The sequence below is a fragment of the Daktulosphaira vitifoliae genome, unplaced genomic scaffold, assembly GCF_025091365.1.
Source record: "Daktulosphaira vitifoliae isolate Bord-2020 unplaced genomic scaffold, ASM2509136v1 Scaffold_1, whole genome shotgun sequence".
NCBI classification, from domain to species: Eukaryota; Metazoa; Arthropoda; class Insecta; order Hemiptera; family Phylloxeridae; genus Daktulosphaira; species Daktulosphaira vitifoliae.
In genome coordinates, this window is record NW_026099572.1 from 27612162 (window position 1) to 27630783 (window position 18622).

General features: G+C 30.4%; 1 protein-coding gene across 4 annotated transcripts in view; it reads right to left on the reverse strand.

Moving 5' to 3' along the window:
* The window catches only part of LOC126896971 (transcription factor Ken-like), a 28309-nt gene that overhangs the window by 4915 nt on the left and 4772 nt on the right, over positions 1 to 18622 (reverse strand). For 2 of the 4 annotated variants that reach the window (XM_050670273.1, XM_050670246.1), the window contains exon 2: positions 1 to 328. In XM_050670273.1, coding sequence (XP_050526230.1) covers positions 1 to 315 — 315 coding nt within the window. In that variant the 5' untranslated portion in view covers positions 316 to 328. Of the gene's footprint in view, positions 329 to 14220; positions 14568 to 16817; positions 17014 to 18622 lie in introns of those variants that run through there. The other 2 variants (XM_050670255.1, XM_050670264.1) reach the window with 2 other exon arrangements.

The window sequence follows — 18622 nt, forward strand, 5'->3', positions numbered from 1 at the left end:
CAGCACATTCGCTTGACCAGTGTAAATAAAATCTAGTACTGTCTTCATGTGTATTTCCTTAATTTCTGGAAACTGGAGTACTAAGTTATGATACATACAGATATTATCCTCTTTGAGTAATCGCCGCACAAGAGGACTGACTGACGCTAGTACCAGCGAGTGCGCTCTAATAGTCACTCCTTTTTCACACATGAGCTCCATGTCGGAGTGTTCGTCTCCGGCTTGCTGTATCTCAGCCATGAGATACACGTGATGATTGCCATAGTGTAGCGTCAACGGGGCGCCGTTGCCGCATTCTGAATCCGTATCATACATTATTTGACTTGGTCTGTGAAACAAAAAATAATAAATAAATGAAAAATTATTAAATAAAATATTAAAAAGATAAATTAACATAAAGATTTATTCATGGCGTAGGTGAGAATTTAAAAAAAAATTAAAATTTTTTTATGTGCTGATAAGGTTTTTAGAGCTGTTTAAAATTCAATGAATTTTAAATTTGCCTTTAAAATGTTATGCTGATAAGTCTTGCAAAATTTGCACATTGTGAATGTCAACACATCTAAAATTATTTAATTGATTAATCTACAAAACGAATTTCGTTAAAGGCCAGGTGACAAAATACAGTAATGAAAAGTCTATGAGCGAATGTATTCATTGTTCTACAACAATGATCGTGATTGAATATGCGATGTGTAACACAACAAACAACTGCAACCCACTCCATGTCCTTATAGAGAACACTTAAAAGTATCCGTCGTTTTGATTTGAGACGTCGAGTTTTACACAATAACGAGCTGTTTCGTTAGTGAAATTATCGCAAGCCGACTAGCCGAATTACTATATCTGAATATATTTGAGAGCAACTACAGAGCAACCAACATACTAACGTTGTAGAAGTAATTTTGAACACGAAAAAAAAATTATGTAATATCATTAAAATAAAACCTTCTCGTAGGCGTTTCGTGAAAGTATATATTTGTTTACAATGACGAGATCCGGCCTTGTCTTAAAAAGAAATATTGGAAAAGTTTTTTAGGTAATGCTGCGGTGGATTATTTCGCCAGGGAGAAAATTCTAAGAGACTCTCTGACCCTAGAAACTTGTCACTCAATAAAACACAGTATACCTTCCACTCTATTATTTTAACGGTGTCAACGCTGTCGACGTGTACTCCACGTTTTTCAATACTGTAGAGACCTAAAAAGAAAAAAGGAATGGAGCACTTAAGAATCAGGCAGTTAGTATATTCTTGATGAATATTTTTTATTTTTTGATTTTTATCAAAGATACACAAAAAAATTATATTTTGTGACTTAATTCATTTACATCACAATTTGTACAAATAACATGCGTATATAGATTTCTTTCAAAAAATTATACAATACCATTAAGTTTGTGTTACGATACCGTTTTCAGACAAAAAATAAACACCTTTTTATGAGTAATTGTAAAATAATCATGTTCAAAAAAAACATTATTACCGACTCTTAGGGAGCGTTTTTGTATAAAATTTTAAAATACTCTTTGAAAACAACTTCAAATAAAGACATTAAGTTCCTACTCGAAGAAATTGCTCATAGTTTATAAGAAAAATATTTAAATTATTTGTGTTCTTTTACAGTGAAAGTAATTATTTCTAATACGTTCAAGAAGAACGAGAGAAATAGAAATTGAACAGTAACTATTAATGAGGTTTATTATGAAGTGATAGAATTTTCACGTCACATTGGCGATGATAAACTTATATCAAAATGGTATATTTTATTTGAATCGTGTATCATGAGGTAAATGTTGTTATCGTGATGATAATTTGAAAAAAATACCTAGTTAGTGTAATTTATCAAGTTGGTTATCAGCGCTTTTTTTGTCTTTCTAAGACAGACACTCATAGTATTATGCAACTGTAAATTTAAAAATCGATTGTAGGACACCCAACACGATATTATTGTTATTATTATGATAAAAAGTTTTCGAAAAGTGCTATAATTTTAATTCTAATATTTGATTAGAGTACTTAAATTTGTTGTATCGTAAAAAAAAGTGGAAGAATAATCACACTTGTATTTTTCAATCGAAAAGTCCCGTGTTCCTTGCACATGATCGCTGGCACGTTTAAAAAAACGAGATAATGCGGATTGTAGTGGAAAAATAAAAATTCATTCTATTCAGGTCATAGGCACACGACGTGTGCACCGTTTTTGGCCTGAGTTACGTAAACACAACGCCGCCGAGTAATCTCTAAACGTATATAATTTAAACACGAGGTGACTATATCCTTTCCTATCCTAAGGAATCGCATCACAGCTGCTGTAATCTTGACGACACGGATGACTGGCGTGCGAACGGCAATGGTCGAGGAGGGTGTTCAGAGGGGAAAGCGAAGCGAAATGCCCAAGCACCGGTAGACAGAATTGGAATAAAAGTGAAAATTCGGACTACTACCAAGACTCTGGTACATCTTTACGTACCTATTACCATACTTTATTGTATACGTGCAATGGTCTTCCTGTTTGAGACAATGGCCGTGGTAATTGTAATGAAATAATTACTCAATGTATTATACGCAATGACAGCTGTACTATTATTGTTGCCGTATGATAATATGGTTGGGCATTAAATGCCTTAGATTGTGTAGTTTTCATTTGATTTATTATTGATGCTCCTCCGCGTCTAGGAAAGGGGAATAAATGACATACGAGTGCCGCCATCGTTATGGGATAATAATAATAATGGCAATATGAAGAAAGAAGAAAGGTTGAAAGGCAATCGAGTCCCCTCGGGCCACCGTAACACAATTATGTAATGTATATACGACGACCGCGCTGCCGTCCTATTCCATGAACTTTCACATTGCTCGTGTTACGAACCGCATATACATTATCATACAAAAACGGTATTGTGTGCAAGATGATGATTAGTCTTGAGATTCGCTAATTTTTAACCAAATCACATCCACCCAGGCAACGCATTAAATGAAGTTCTCTCGAGTGCTTAGTAAAAGCATGAAAGTGAATCATATTTTTTAATCGTTTTACTAATGTTCACCTCAATATTAAAATATAAATATTCAATATATGGTCATATCAGCAATGAAATAAATTCCAACAATGATTTAATATGTAAGCATCTTTTTCGTCTTGAATCACTCTCGATAATTAAATCATTAATCTTTGTATCAGAATATTTAAATGGTGTAAACTTAACAAACAAATGGTGCCATATGATCCTCGCATTTATTTAATTATAATTTTACCTTAGTTAAAATTAAGTGACGACATATTTGGATGGATAATTTTCTATAGTCAACAAAAACCGATTTAAAGCTGAGAAAGTTGTAGAATTAAAAATATTGTTTGATGTCCTGCGTTAATAACCTGAATTATAGGATTCAAATGAAATAGCCACCAGGCCGAATGCATGAGTAAGACATAATAGCTGTGAGGACATGTTTGGGACCTGTGGTGTATCGTTGTGCCCGAAAAGGACTTAGTTTTTAAGTGTAAACCTACACTGCAATGTCATTGAGAGTGAGAGTGTTGAATGAACGTTAAACTACACGATCAGTGAAGTAATATTTATTATATTAAGAGAGAATGTGCTAACTATGGCGGCCACGACGACGACGATTGAGCGTAAATATTATGCGAAACTCTGTAATATGTCGAAAGAAAGAAATGCGAAATTTCCCTTTCTAATTGCCTAACAGCCGTTGTTAATATACATATTACTAGTAAGGCTATTTAACGGTACCATCGCCAGCTGACTAATACTAAAAAGGTTGAAGGATTCGATGCACATATTTTGAACTACTTAAAATTGTTTACAAAATTACGGCTGACATTTTTCACCTTGTGCGCTTACGTTTAATAACGCAATAATAATAATTAATGATGTAGTTAGTATGTGAATTAGTAAGAAGAAAATCAAATAGTTTTTAAATTATTTTATAGCTGAATGATTTCATGAAAAAAGTTTTACGACAATATCTATAGATATAAGCTCTCAGTAATAATAGTCTCGTGCACCAGAGTTATTACATAAGTTAGCAATTTTTTTTTTTTTAGCTAATTGATTTTTTAAAAACAAACATTTTTTTATATCTATTGTCAACGCTGACGAAAAGATTTTAACGAACAAAAAATACAGTGGTCTTACATTTAATAAAAAAAAAATGTTTTAGTTGAGGCGGAAAAAAGTGACGAGATTCCAAAATCTACACAGAAATAATATTATGAAGAACCTAAAACCCATCCACACGATACATTAAAAACGTGAAGGGATTTTACAAGCTGTAGAGAGAGTTTTGTGTATTTTATAATTTGATTTTCACGAGTTTGATAGAATAAGAATGTGTTTTTGATTATGTCGGCAATCCTTCGAAGTATGTCAAAATTGAATTTATCAAAAAATACGTTTTCTAAACACTAATAGACGTTTTGTCATAAAGGGTCGCTGGAAAAGGTAAAGGCGAAAACCACAAAAAGCCCATCGAATATAAAACTACTGTGTGCACAATGGGAACAAGCAATTTCCAATGACGCACAGTTATTTCACTCAATCCATTAGGTGACCAAATTAATATAAAATGTCAGGGCGAAGGCGCATCATTTATTCGTGCCCCGGCATTTGTTGAAAATGCCAAAATGATCGCCGATAACACTGCAACGCTTCTGAGATGTTCTAAATTTGCCACTTGAGCTTTTAACTTATAATTAACTCGAGCATCTATTGAGTTGGAAAGTCTACTAAAAAGTTAAGAGATTCCGTGTAAGTTGGTGCACAACACATAAGAAAATATTCATACGGCATACAATGTTAAAACCATTGTTAATTTATTTCTTCCATTAATCAACTTAAAATAACCTTTATAGAAATTGTTATAAAATGCACTTCGAGATTAGTCAAAATTATAAACACTTGGATACATCAGTTGATACATTTGTGAGAGTCCTTTCACAGACCGTGTAGGTTGATTCGCTGAATTGATTCATGTGTAGTAAAAATTCTTTTGGTGTGTGGTCGTCAATGACAATAAATGTGTACACTTGTTTAATATAATTGGAGTGATGATTGAGACACACTAACGGTTATAGTAAGTGTGTCATGTTTCGAACGTACATTATATTATATAATTTCGTAATCAGTATTGACCGATAGTAATAATAAAATAAAATAAAAAAAAAACGATAAAAAAAGAGCCACGTAGGATTTTGTTTTGGGACACGAACGGGGTTATCGGCTTGCGTGTAACCTTCTCCCCAAATCTGTTTACGAAAGTCACGCCGTTATTTTACATGTCCATTTGATTGAAAAGAAAGATAAGTTAGTACGCTAAGAAAAAGTATTTGCCATCCTAAAAGTAAAAAAAATAAAGAAAAAATTAACGCAGTCATTGTATAATTAATAAAAAATCAAGGGCGGATATAAAATAAAAAGAAATTAAATAATTTCGATACGAATAATTAGCATAGGCTATTCTTATAACTATTCGGAGGCTATTCATTGCACTTGCGTGGAACATCGTTAATGTACATTTTGGAGAAGTTTTAGCCTTCAATCCTATAAACTTAAATTCTTGTAAATGTAATTTTTTTATACCTACACAGATTTCGATGTGCAATGTTACTCGTTCTTAGTTATGTCTGAGAATTTAAATCGAATCGGATGACCGTCAAAGTACATTATGCCTTCAATTTTGAAAAAATTGTAAACTCCAACAAAAGTGACTCTTTTATAAAATTTTACATACCTATTTTATTTCAACTTTTTTGTACGTTACTTCTGAAGGAATTTTATTCTACGTTTTTTATATAAATTTGAATTATATTGGGAATTTTTTTTTCAAATAAATTTATATAATATCGTTAACATTTTTACAGTTAAAGCTCATTTACTTTTATGATTTGTCGAGATTTTGAAATATAGTTTATCCGTTTTGTTGGAGTTTACATACAGCCCAAATTTTTTACGCCGTTTGTAGACGGTCTTCCAATTAAGCGACCGCAAACCATGTGGAAGAAGTTGATAATTGAACGTATTCATTAATGATGATTGAATTAATAATAATTAAGCACAAGGCTTTAATTGCGAAGGAACGAAAACGCCTAGATAGTTGTACACGAGCCTTATCAAAATGTAGTATAATTAATGCTTACGGTTAAAATAATTAAGTGTATCAATAAACAGTAGTAGAATAAAAACGTATTGTAATGGTAACGCGCAGAGATGTATGCAAATTCTATTATTGTTATTTCGAATAAAATACTTTCGCTTTCCTATTGAAAAAGTCACGTTTTTCGCGTGCATCGACATATTACCTACTTACACGGGTCGTTCAAAATCTAATCTATATTATGTTCTCCACATATACATGTGCACAATATACGCGTACGGAGTCGCACGACCGGTCGGAAATTTACATCCCAAAAGAAAAGTTCGGCACCGGTAGATTTTTATGAGTCTGTAAGTACGCAATACATGACAATGTATTACCTCGCGACGGGCAATAAAACAATCGAACGTACCTCACAGTCTCCGAGTATGGAGCCCACATTCTTTTCTTTTCTTTATTATTTTTTTTGGTCCGTGCCAACAGAAATTGATAACATTACCTTAATCGTTGTGGTGTCAAATAAGTTACGAAATCAATCACAACACAACGGCCGTCGTCGTGAGGTTAAACGGAATCGTGTCGCTTGCCAGAAAGTAGTATTATGCAAATTATAATAACAATTAAATGTACGTTGAGGTTAAGTTATCATTTATACTGCCGTGTAACCGAAAAAGTAGTGTGACACGAAATCGCAGCGAAGTTAGTCTTAATTTAATGTCTTAGTGGCGTACCCAAGGGGGGCATAATTCCCCATAGGCCAATTATAACTATTAACAGTATATGACTTTGGTGCTAGTAAGAGTATGTGATAAGCAACAAAAAAAAGATGATGATCTTTAGTGACTTACTGAAAATCCTGCGTACGCTACTGTCAAATCTTATAAATCACGAAAAAGCAAAGCATAAAAAATGATCTCGAGGAATCAACCTAAACAGTTAAAGAAATTAAAATTTGTGAAACAACTTTCATTGTAAACGCAATGCAAAGATTTTAAGAAACGATGAATAATTAAACACATTTCGAAGTGATAGACTATAATGAGCATACCACCACATGCGCTACCATAAGTCATTTTGGATAATAAAGCAAAATACAAAATTTTTACTTTGCACAGACAGATTGAATGGAGTTAGTTAGTCAAAAAATTATTGCCGGATGATAGAACTTTTTAAATAAAAAAACAAGTGTCTCATTTAAATTAATTTTCTTGTTAGCGCAGAAAAATATAATTAAAACAAAATTTGACATTTGCAGTAATTATGTAATACTTTTAATCATTCATCTCATCGCGATTTTAGTGTATTTTACTTTTAAATAGAACTGTCATAATGGTCCCATTGCCTTTTATTTGAAGACGGAGTCATTAAAAAGCCACTACTAAGTAAATGGACGGTAAAAGTAGAGAGTTTGGGAGTCATCAGGACCTTAATCGCACAGCTAACGGCTATAATAAAACAGAAGTAATGATTTTGAGTAAGTGTCGCGTACCTGACATTTTATGTATTAACATTTGACTAATTAATAATTAATAATTAACTGTTTATTGTTTTTGAAATCCATTCAATCACTCATCGCGAGTAATAATGGCTTATGAATAATTACTAGTTTTTATATTGCGTCAATTGGGTATTCAAAATTAATTTACGATGTATATTATGGTACACTATAATTACTAAGATAGTTATGAGACATATATAAACGTTTAACATATTTTTTTTATTTTAACTTTGTCCTTGCATTTGTGTAGAATGTGCCACAGTAATGACCATTATCAATTTTAAAGGGTAGAGGTAAAATTAAAATTGACAGTTATCTATGGATGGAGAAGTTTAGGGAGTTGTAAACTTCTATGGAAGTTTAGGATAAGGGTGGCCGAGCCCAAGTAGTTAAGATTAAGGCGAGGAAGAAGAAGATTTATGGATGGAGATATGTGTAGTAACTAATTTTGAGAAAACGAAAACATTTATTTCAAAAAAGTCATAGTTTACCTATTATTTTTTATTCTCTTAATCATCAATGTTTATATGTAATAATATTGAATATGGTTAACTAGATGTTAAATAATAATCCACAATTGTACTTATAACTTCCCTATCATTAAACTGTGTTTAGACTGGTTTTCAAACCTACAGCGTTATTGTCATGAGAGTCAAGTTGTACTTCTAGACTACATTTTAAACATGTTTAAATAGCTTACATCGTTCATTTAGATAATGTACGTGAGTTGCTCGTGTTACTGAGACGTCATCTCGGTGTTTTTTAATAAATCTGTCTTAAATAGCTATTTTATAATGCGATCGGAGCACACTTACTTGTGATGACATAATGATGTGTTTCATACACCCATCAGCTGTGTCTAGCTCTATCATATTATTACAATGAACAGTGATTATCAATAACATTGTATGTTTCTTTCTATTCAACAATGACTAATTTATAATTGATGAAACGTACCTTTTATGTTGACCTTGAGCGAAAGAATACGTAGCGTTATTTCTTTACAACATTAGCAATAACCTATCATTTATCTGGCTAATTAAACTAATTACAAAGGTGACGCTTATACGATGTTGGCATTTTTCACGAACACTTTCGTTATTACTTTAAACTACAAGCGAACAACAACATGTTTATACTGTAACTGCGCAGATATAACACATATTTTCCTGACCGATGTGATGATAAGACTGGATGAAGAGGCGAACAAGACTGACTGTACTCTTGAGAACTCTTACAAATGACGACAGAAATTTCTTCAGAGAAAAAAGGTCGTCGAAGTTTTTTGCCCAGAAATTTTTTTTTAAAGAAATATCTGCCATCTTAGGTATAAAAACGGAAATGATAAAATTCGGGTTCTCCGATTAATCGTTAATGTGAGATGCATCAACGCACTTGACCGTCACGGCCACCGGAAAGCAATTCCACTGTGTATTAATCACATGAATAGAACAGAGTATATTTTTTGGAAGGGAAAGGTATGTTTTTTTATAAATACACATTTGTACCTAGAGAATAGGAAAGACTGTTTTTAAACCTCTCCATTGAAAGTGAAAATCTATACTATAAATTTTTGCACTACACGCTGAGATGCATACGACAAAAAATGTTCATATAATATATCGGCGGGGTCTAAGGATCCGGTGACAGCGACCTCCCTAGTGGACGGACATCTTTGACAAGAATACAAATAAAGGACGAGTCTTGTCATTTGATTTCATTATATTATATTACACACACATTCACACACATCATAAAGAGAGCGTACCTCCCCTTCACCTACACGACAACGTTATGATGACCTTTTTTCTTCTTTGATATACACACACACACACACGATTTTACAAGACTACAATAAAGAAATATACAAATATGTGGTTATTTGCCAAAGCAGACTTATACAAGAGGAAAGTCAGCGTCATAAGTTAACCCGGTCGGTAGAATATGTTCACCCACACACAATAATTGTAGACTAAAATTACTTATAATCGACGCAGGTAAAGAAAACATGTACCTGGAAGAAATCTTCCTTCATTAAATTGAACAAATATTCAGACATTAGTACAAGAAAATATAAATGAGTTTATTTCTCCCATTAAAAAAAAAAAAAAAAAAAATTAAACACTCGTTCTGTTTCGTCATCCATTGACAAACATTACTGAGATTGTACGGAAACAGTGATGTTGTTTTACGACGTTTAGGCGACAACGCGATATATACGACCGTCTTATCTGTGAACCATATGAGTAATTTTTTGTGTGAATCCTTTAATTAATCCCCAAACGCGAGTAAATGTACTGAGATATGCGAAAAAAACGTTTTTAAATACTCGTAAGCAATTGCAAAGTGTAGAGTAGATAATTCAATTGGCATCCAGTTGGTGACAAGGCCATAGAAATTGTAACCGCTATCACGAGTGTTGCGCTGTTTAGCGGTGTACATTACGGTCAATGTTTTAGCAATTTTCGAAAGACTTTCCACATGCAGTCGCCCGTATTTCGGAATCCTTGACCGTATTTCGTGAAAAACGATAGTACAATATCTACCAGCAAAAACGTATTGTTAGGAGAATGTTGTCTGAACGCGTTTACTTTTCCAATAGTCATTATTTACCAATTGATAACAATGCCGCACACAACCTAAGCGAACCCGTTCAATTATTTATACTATTCGGAAACGTTTTTCATTATTTTTTATAACAGTTCATAGGCCAACAACTGTTGTACGGCAATATTTGTACAAATCCGTCCAACCAAAAAATACTGTGTTTTCTATTACAAAGCGTATACACTTGTGAAATTTGCGATAATAGAAAGGCTTATCGACAGTGGAACACGTGTTTGTCATTGTGGCGATGTGTGTGTAATGACACGCAAGTATATTCTCTTATGTGTATTTCATTATCTGTTACAAGGTCATATTGACGAGATACGCTACACTATTGACTCGGATGACATTGGTTTAGGTGTACACAAACGACTGTATGACAAACAACTCTCCCTTTTTTTTTTTTACGAATGGTAATAACACATTATCATCATAATTTATTTGGTGTACACGGTAATATAAGCGACCACGTTTTTATTTTCAATCGCACTCAAAGAAAACTTCCACCACTCATCAATTTACATTTAGGCGACATGTTGTTACACAACGTTCCTATTCCAAAAGATACAGTTATCTGTATCATATTGCACGACAATTTATGTGTACGCGCGAATCTCGGCACACCAGAAATTAGCTCATACATTTATTCAATGCCAAATTGAGCGGTAGACGAGAGGAGACCTAAGTGTACCAGTCTGCAATACACCGTGTGTCTGTTAAAATAATATTAAACGTTCCATTTGTGTGTGTTTACATTACTGCGGTCGCTTGTCTGTGAAACGGTTACGCAGAGTCCACGAGCTACGGCTACTGTTACGAAATGACGTCGGGAGAAGTGTAGCAGTTATGAAATGGTTATGTATATCACACTAGCCGCAGACTGTATAAATAAAAAATACTCTCTTCGGTCGGAGAAATTACGAGGGCCTCGGAGAAAGAAAATAATAACTCGTCGCCTATGTACTCGGTGTTTGAAAAGAAATGTCCGGGCGAAGGCGAGAGGGGAATGGACTCGGCAAAAGTGAAAAAGTAGGGGACGAAAGATTGTTTTTACAAATTTCGTTTTCACTCTTCTCCGACGGCGGCCGGGCCCAATAACACACAAACCGAATACAATAATATTATACATAACACGCCGTGACATAAGTGTGCAATGTGTATAGACGACGGAGAATGAAAAGCCAACAGCTGGCATCATTGAATGTTAAGAGCTTTCTGTATAGATAGTACATTTAATGTCACGCGGGATTTGTAGCCAATACCCCTGGCAAGATTTTGGCTAAAATAATTTGGCAAATAGTTTTCAAACTATTGGGATCGATATATTTTCCACTGTTTAAGCGCAAACAGACTGTAGAGTACCAACTTCATATTTACTGCCCACTAAATCTAAGGATACAGATAACCGAATTATTTATTTTGAACCATTATTCATTCTAGCGCACATTAACTTATTAAAATATTGATATAGATAACAGGTAATATTTTTAAATTTATACACTCCAAAACATAAAAATACAAATGATACATTACTAAATTAAGTAGTATTGTGTACAAATTGAAATTTATCGAAAACAATGCTTTATTTTTAAAAGTTGTTATGTACTTGAAATAATTTTTCATGACACATTATTCGTATGCTTAAAAATTTCATGAAATCTGATGTTAAAAAAACAAATTACTAATATTAGAATTGTCAAAAATACAAAATAATTTTAAGTTAACTACAATATCCACATATGCAAATCACATGGTAATGCTATTACTTTTCATTGCAATCATTTTTAATATGCCCTTATTTTTCTAGTCAATATATCATTATAAATAATAAATAATGGTTTTTAGAATTAGTAGAAAATAAGTTAAATAAATATGTTGAGACGATAATTCAAAATTTAAAGTCAATGTTAAATATAAAAAAAAGAAAATGTTAATAATTAAAAGGTAAAAAATATAGCTACAAAAGGTTATGCCAGATGTTGTGACCCAACAACTAAAATTTGAATTATTAAAACTAAACGTAATGCGAAAAATTTACCCATTTTTAGTTCAATTGTCAAATTTGCAAAATGTTATTTTAAAAAAGGGAAGAGTAAATTGATAAATTTACACTTATTAAATTAAATGTCAATTAAGTCCTTGGGTTAGATTAACAAATGAAAAGAAAACAGCTTAAGGAAAAAAGTGTATACATCTAATATTTTTTTAAGGATCATAACACATATTTTAGTATGAGTGCTATAAAAATAAATAAACGTAGTCATTTTAAATGCATTTTTTTTCATGCGCATGCTATTTTTTTAATATTTAAAATAATAATAATAATAATTTGTCAAAGGATTCATTTATTTAGTTAAATGTAATATTTGTTTAATACACGAACAAAAAAAAAAAAAAATGAACAATCACTCTAATATTTGCTCATTTTATTTAATACTAAGAGTGTAAATTTTTTTTTTTTTAATTTATAGCAAAATTCATTTCCAGAACGACTATAGTAATTGTAATAATATTTTATTAATTTCAACAAATCATTAAAATAATAATAATATTGTTTTAATGGTGAAATGATGAATTTAATTTATAAATTATTATAAGTTTTATTAAAAAAGTTTCTACAAATTCCTCATATAATTATAAATAAAACTTGAGCAAAAAATAATGTTTTGTCAGGTTTAAAAATTAATTTCGTTACTTAAATAATTATAAAAATGTATAAGATTTAGTATATATGTAAATATAATAATATTAATTGTACTTTTTTTGTTCAAATAAAACTATACAAAAAAAAAAAAATGTTAACTCCCTAAATTATGCACACAATTTATTTTTAATAACATTTTAAAGTAATTTACCTGAATGACATACAGGGCGATACCTTAACTATTCCTCACAAAATATCTTCGAAAATATTTGAGCTAACATTATTTTATTTGTTTTGTAATCTTTGTACCTTAGATCTCTGTAGAGCTGTTTTACACGAATAATTAATTTTTTTTATATCATCAGATTTATTCAGTTGAAACAAAAATGTTTTTATATTATTAGATTTTCAACAAGTTAAAAATGTTTAAAATTTAGGGGTGATTAGAAAAAAAGGCTTACATATTTGTGAAAAACGTCAATATTATCATACCGTATATTCACGCTAATGATTCATAGAAATACTATAATCTCTACAACATATCTATAATGAACCATCAATTTACAATCCAATAAATATGCTTTTTTTTTAAATAAATACGCTTTTTATCTGCTCGTTTCTAAACTTTAAACAGCTGTAAATCGTTAAAAATCGTATAATGTAAAAACATTAAAAAAATTTTTTTCTTTAAATCGAATAAACGTGATCCAAAGAAAATATTGTGGTCACTATTTTAAAATCGATTAGATATGATGATTAGAGATTATGGTAGCAAAAAATTAGTTTTTTGTGTAAAGCATACTAAGTGTATGCAAAGAATAATTAATGCAAATAAAAAAAAAGATTAGCTCTAATATTTTTGAAAATATTACGTAAGGCATAGTTAAGGAACCAACCTCTCTGTATTCCCATCATTACTTCGCGCAATAAATACATTTTCAAGTCAACGATGAAAAATATAGGCTTAAAAATATATAAAATAAGTATTTAAAAAAGAAAAAAATTCTTATTATAACACAAAAGGCGTAATATCTATTCAAGTGTTCAATATTTTCAGCCACATATTATATTATATTTTAATATATTATGTAAAAGTTTTTTACCTGCTTATGACATTTATAATTGTTATAAGCGGTTAAAAAACTTTTAGGGTTAACTACCGGTCTACTCTACGTTCATTTTAGTCAAAAAATTATGGTCAATTAATTTAGCAGGGTAAACGATCTTCGCGAATATCAAAGTTTTAAATTAACCGACGTGAAATTAGTAAATATTTGAATTTAAACCGAAAGTAATATTTTACATAGTTCATATCGAAATTGGTTCATCGCTTAATCAATTGGCAAAAATGTTTACCGTGTTTTGCACACCAGCAGTCTCAATACTGTGAATGCTATTGTGAATCATTGTGTTAGATAATTTATGAAGCAATTTTAAACGTCACTTCTCCTCCAGCGTTCATTTTCACTATTTTACGTTCACGGCCTTGACCTTGATGGTAGGAGAGTTTTAAAAAGCGCTTTGTTTCGTTATGTTTTCTTTGTGCGTAGTCATTCTATTTTTTCGTTCGCAATTCGAGAGAAATCATTGTGAGATAGAACATTAAAAGTGTAGGAGTACATGTTAAGAAATCGAAATCCCACCAGAAACGGTTCACTCTTGAATAGCGTTGTTTTGCAGTATCGTAATAAGAGGGGCGATTTCGGTATCAAGACCCATTTTGTAATTATTTAATGATCATAATATTTTTTTTACTGTAGGAAGTAAAATAGAATACTAGTTTGTATCCTTGCTTATTAAAAAAATAATCAAATTAAGTTATAATATATTCATAATTATACAATAAAAAAATACTTAATAGTTGGGAGCTTGGGTAATAACGAAATTTCGGGTACAAAATTTCGCGTTTAGTTTAGGAAATCTGAAAGAGCAAACATTCTCAAAAAGGTTAGGTTAAATTTAGACTGTTTTATTCATTATCAAATTAAATTAAATGTTTATGAGGTTTTATTTAACCTTTTATCCTTTATATCTATTAAACAAACAGATTAAATGTTACTTTATTTAACNCCTCAAAAAGGTTAGGTTAAATTTAGACTGTTTTATTCATATTTATTTGCACTGTAATTTGGATCATTGAAATAGCTCACACTTATAGATGCATACAGACTGAGGTTCATTTTATATTAGTTTCCATCAGATTTAATGATTGTTTTCCCACAGTGGCGTAGCTAAAATTCAATAATGCAATGAATGTATACTAAAAAAATCTACAAAATTCTATATTTTGGATCATTTTTTTTTAAAGATTAATACTGCTGTTAATGAAGACAACCCCCCCCCAGTCACCTTTGGCTATGTATACCACTTATGTAATATGCAGCACTTTCAATATATTCAGATGATATATTCTATAATGTCAAACTAACAACGATCAAATTAAATGTTTATGAGGTTTTATTTAACCTTTTATCCTTTATATCTATTAAACAAACAGATTAAATGTTACTTTATTTAACAGATATTCAGTGCACATAAGTTTATGTATACTAAATAGGGAACACCGGAGGCTAAGGATTATTGCAAGCCCTCTGTTTTACAACTAACAATCTTTATAAGCTCACAAAATCAATACTACAAATAAATCTAGAGGTGAGCATTACATTCGCCTTGATTTTGTTTTGATTTTCGGTTTTTGGAATGTAAACTTGCAATCGATATACAGAATTTCATATTTATTTAAAATATTAATACAATTTTTAATATCTATACTGTGATTGAATAATCTTTGGAAATTGAGAATATTGAGACCTTCATGCGTTGTGTATATTATAACGTTTCTAACATATGTAACTATGTCAATGTGAGTGTTTCCAAGTTGTTTGTTTTTAATCAGAACTCTAAAATTTCATTTACAATTCCGAAATTTTGTCACTATTATAATATTTTGCGTTTCGTGTAATCGATGATTAATCGATGAAACCTAATAAAGTTTTATAATATACACTATGTGTTGCATTGATTCCACGCACTTCAATAGACTAATGACATAATCTCAAAGTAAAAATTGAACATTACTGAGCCCTTCAACTGTTTTTGTCATGCTATATTTACAAATAAATCTAAGCAAATTATATCATGCCTGTGCATATATATATATATATATTCTAGTTATAAAAAATTTCACTTTTACAATCATATTATATTAAAAAAAAAATACTTTAAACAATCTGTACATAATATTACATATGCATACAAGAAAAATAATTTAACACATGTTTAAATTTTTATACTTATATTACATGTTTACTAAATTTATTTTTGCCTAGCAGTCATTATTGAAGTCACTTTTTTAAAAATGTAAAATTCTATATTATTTATTTATATATATACACATAAAAAAAACTTCTAAATAAATGGCAATTTTCAATTTGAATTTATATATATAAATTTAAATGTATTTAAATGTAAATAGTATAAATAATTATACATTTATTTTATTAAAATAAATAAATATAATTTTTTTAAATATTCTAAACAAATATTATTTAAAAAAAATTTAAGATATTTTCACTTTTTAAAATTTATCTTACCTAATAATTTATTTATTAAAAATAAAAAAAAAAGTTAGTCATTTGGATAAAAATTAATTTAATTAAAATGAGAAAATTACTAAGTATTATATAAACATAAAATTAGATAAGTGGACTCTACTAAGGATGTAGTGAACTTTAGAAGAGCCCAAAAAAAAGCTTTAGTACTATCACTTTGGTCATGAAAAATAAGTGATTTAAAAGTTTTAAAAAGTGAAAAATTATTTTGGTTAATCACTTGAAATTAATTACTAGAAAATGTCTATTTTAAGAAATGATATAAGGACATCGTGAATCACATAAAGCTGTGTTCAGCGTGTAATAATAACACATGAATGGATTAATAAAAAATTGACTAACCTCTTTAAAACGCAGTAGAATACTCAATGACTATTGCGGTTGTCGATCAAATTTTCAGATTGCAATAATGAGACGTTTCTATGCGCTTGAATGAATACTTCCAAGTACGCGTACTCGAATAGTAATAGTATCCGAATTTACGCAGAAATTGTCTACACTGTGCAAAAGTTCTTTCGTTTCTCACGTAAATAATGTAAAAAAAATAGAATTAAAAAAAAAAAAAATGTTGAAATTAATCCCAACGCTATTTTGTTTGCACACCTGTGCAATTGTTTATTGTAATTTTATATTATAAATACAATGTTTTATTAATACATACAAGTACATGCCTGTTCGGCGAGAACGTTTTTTGAACGGCTTAAAGAGTATGACAGCAAAGGTACGTTTCTCATTGGGATTTTTTTACACAAATGTAAGTCAAACAAGGCCACTAAATAACATAAATCTTAGTAAAATATATTGTTGTTCAGATAAAGCCTAAACTGCGTTTAATACTCAACTTGTGAGTAAGGGGGTAGCGTGCAAATAAGCGGATCGTTTTCTGGGCACACATTCGGTGTTTTTTGGGTTCGGACTCTCACGTATGATTTGTTTTGCTTCATGTAGCAATTTGCCTACTCGGAAAATAAATATCCTTTGAGATTTGAAACTATTGAATGACGCGCCATCATTGTCTTTGCCTAAACGGACGGTAAAATTGAAAGTTGTAACGCTATTATCATAATTTGTAATGTGGTATTTTAAAGATAAACACGTCGGTAACAATCCAATAAACGTTTTTGTTGTCGCCGTCACGTGTAGTAATGAGGAAAAATTCCATCGTTAATTCCGAGGCAAGAATATCATTATTCTGTAGTCATCATAACTTAACGCCCCGGGCATTAAGTTTATTACAGCGAGGAAAAAAAACAATCGATACTTCCATGTCAGTGTACGCACAAACTGTAAATGAACGTATGCAAACGTGCGAATATTTGAAGTCCTATCAAACATATAGATTGTATACTAGTATAGAGCATTTTTTTTTTTAATAATGTTTTCATAACATTATTTTTTTAAATTTCTGTCTAGGTTATTACATTACTCATTACTTATATTACATGTGAGGTGGAATGATAAATAATCAAATTGTTATGACGAGTTTTGCCGCATTCGCAGTTTATTATTGTTTTTTAAGTATTTTTTAAGAAAGAAACATTTATTATGATTATTACTTTAGACTTTTCAACGATTATTTAAATATTTTCTAGTGGTTACCGGTAACTATTTTTTACTAAGTATAATAAAGTAGGATACTAATAATAAATTTACAGTAACAAGTCACACTTTCATTGATGAGTTGCATAACCTAAGGTTACACTTTATAAATCTGGTACCTTAAAGGTGCGACTATAGACAATTTTGATTTATATAACATGTAGTTATAAGTTATTGAGTTCCCGAGCCTTTTGTCCCGGAGAAAAATCAAACAATAAGCTATAATATTATAATATGAGGTCTAGTTAAGCAGAACATTTTTATTCTATTTTCTGTAGCTCAGCGTAGCAACGACGGTGAAGAAATTATTATCATAATTACTATCTTGGAATAAAATAATGTTATTATTCACTAATGTGCAATCAAAAGTACGAAGTTTTTTTATTCAGGCCATATTTGTTCTAAATGTCTTCAGTCTACTTAAAATACTTAAATAGATATGTGTGCAAAGGAAAAATATGAAACCTAGAAAATTTTTAAGATTTTATTTACTTTTTTTAATTTTTATGTTTAAAGAATTTAATAGAAAAAATACAATTTAATAAAAA